A 2,194-nucleotide genomic window follows, 5' to 3' on the forward strand; every position below is an offset into this window, starting at 1 on the left:
TGACTGGTATTTACTTGATTTCATTTACAATACAATTACAGAGTGAATGAAATGAGTTCAGCTTGCCTGCATCTGATACCCTGATCGCAATCTGCTTCCTGTGTAAATTTATGTGAGTAACTTAATATTTTCAACTTCAGTTTTCTTGTCTATAAAAAAGAAACAACAAAAGTACCTAATATTATCCCCTGAAAATTAAAATATATCTACATATAAATTTTAACTTCCAGGCTGGTAATTTAGTAAGCATTCAGGAAACATTGCTGCTTCCTCTAATCTTTATCACATAACCCTAGATTTAGATGCTGTAATCATTTTGTTATACTTATGATTCCTTTTTAAAATCTTATCTTTAAAGCTCTTTGAGCACATTTAATAACATTTAATTATATACAATATTATATATTTCATATAAATACCACTTAAGGAAATATTTTCCTACAAAGCTGTATCTACAGAGCATACTTGAAACAAATTATCTGATGTTGCTGTTAAAAACAATTTTTGAAATATGGGAAGATTCATTGCAAATATATAAATTCTAAAACTGTGGAGTAAACTAACAGTTAAATAAAGAAAAATTAGTTTAAGTTTTTCTTCAATGAGTTTTCTTGAAATGTTTTCTTAAATGACATATTTGTTTATAATAGCATCCATATATGAGTTAATGAAAATGATGCTACATATTCATAAATCCCTTCCTGGAATATCTCCATCACAGCCTGGTTCTGGCAGCAGCTACATTGACCCATGGCTTTCCTGGAGGATGGGAACCACACTGCAGTGACAGAGTTCATTTTATTGGGCTTAACAAATGACCCGGTCCTTAGAGTCGTCCTCTTCATCATCATCCTGTGCATCTACCTGGTGACTGTGTCTGGGAACCTCAGCACCATCCTCCTCATCAGAGTCTCTTCCCAGCTTCATCACCCCATGTACTTTTTTCTCAGTCACTTGGCTTCTACTGACATAGGCTACTCATCTTCTGTCACACCCAATATGCTGGTCAATTTCCTGGTAAAGCGAAATACAATCTCCTTCCTTGGGTGTACCATCCAGCTTGGCTCAGGTGCTTTCTTTGGGACACTTGAATGCTTCCTTCTGGCCACCATGGCGTATGATCGCTTTGTAGCAATCTGTAACCCACTGCTTTATTCAACCAAAATGTCCACATGTGTCTGTATCCAGTTGCTTGTAGGATCTTATATAGGTAGTTTACTTAATGCTTCCTCCTTTATTATTTCCTTCTTTTCTCTTCTCTTCTGTGGACCAAATAGAGTCAATCACTTTTTCTGTGATTTGGCTCCTTTGGTAGAGCTCTCCTGTTCTAGTGGCAGTGTCCCCATAGTTCCTGCCTCATTTTGTTCTGCCTTTGTCATTATAGTCACAGTGTTTGTCATAGCTGTTTCTTACACCTACATCCTCATCACCATCCTGAAGATGCGCTCCACTGAGGGCCGCCACAAGGCCTTCTCCACCTGCACATCCCACCTCACTGCAGTCACTCTGTTCTATGGGACCATTACATTTATCTATGCGATGCCCAAGTCCAGCTACTCCACAGACCAGAACAAGGTGGTGTCTGTGTTCTACATGGTGGTGATCCCCATGTTGAACCCCCTCATCTACAGTCTTAGAAATAATGAGATTAAGGGTGCTCTGAAGAGAGAAATTAACAGGAAAATATTCTCTTAAGTGATGTCTGTTATATTGTAGAATTTAATATAGTAACAACATCCTACAGATAAAATAATGAAGTGAACTAAATGCCTGTGGCTGAAATATATGTTCTGATACATATAATTAGCCACTTGGAAGCTTTTTAGTAACTGTAGAGTGTAGATGTTCAGATATTAAGTAATAAATCATATTTTCATAGTGTTACATTCAATAAATTTAAATAAACTCATAATTAACAAAGTAATTATTTTTATAAAAAGTAACTTCCTGAAAATTATTTTTCACTTTCAGTCATTTGTTTTTAAAAATAGTTATCTGCTATAAATTACAATCATGGAACATTCAAATGATTCAAATAATTAAGGATGTCTGCATTTTCAACAGTAGCTCATTCTGCAATGTGCATAGTAAGAATAGTCATTTCTGGGGATACATTTTGAGAGAAAATGACAAAATTCCTGGAGTTGTTTTCAGATTTATTTTATAAGTGTTTTTCCTGTATCCTTGGAGTTGT

The 2,194-nt window shown here is 35.4% G+C and overlaps 1 protein-coding gene across 1 annotated transcript; it reads left to right on the forward strand.

The window, feature by feature from the left end:
- Nucleotides 1-750: 750 nt before the first annotated feature.
- Nucleotides 751-1,695, forward strand: LOC131900510 (olfactory receptor 5P50). The gene has a single exon (XM_059251747.1). The coding sequence runs from the start codon at nt 751-753 to the stop codon at nt 1,693-1,695; it is 945 nt and encodes a 314-aa protein (XP_059107730.1).
- Nucleotides 1,696-2,194: the final 499 nt, after the last annotated feature.

This window comes from Peromyscus eremicus, chromosome 1 (genome assembly GCF_949786415.1).
Source record: "Peromyscus eremicus chromosome 1, PerEre_H2_v1, whole genome shotgun sequence".
Lineage (NCBI taxonomy): Eukaryota > Metazoa > Chordata > Mammalia > Rodentia > Cricetidae > Peromyscus > Peromyscus eremicus.

Coding starts and splice junctions, on each gene's coding strand:
- LOC131900510 (XM_059251747.1), top strand. CDS start 751: ATGGCTTTCCTGGAGGATGGGAACCACACTGCAGTGACAGAGTTCATT.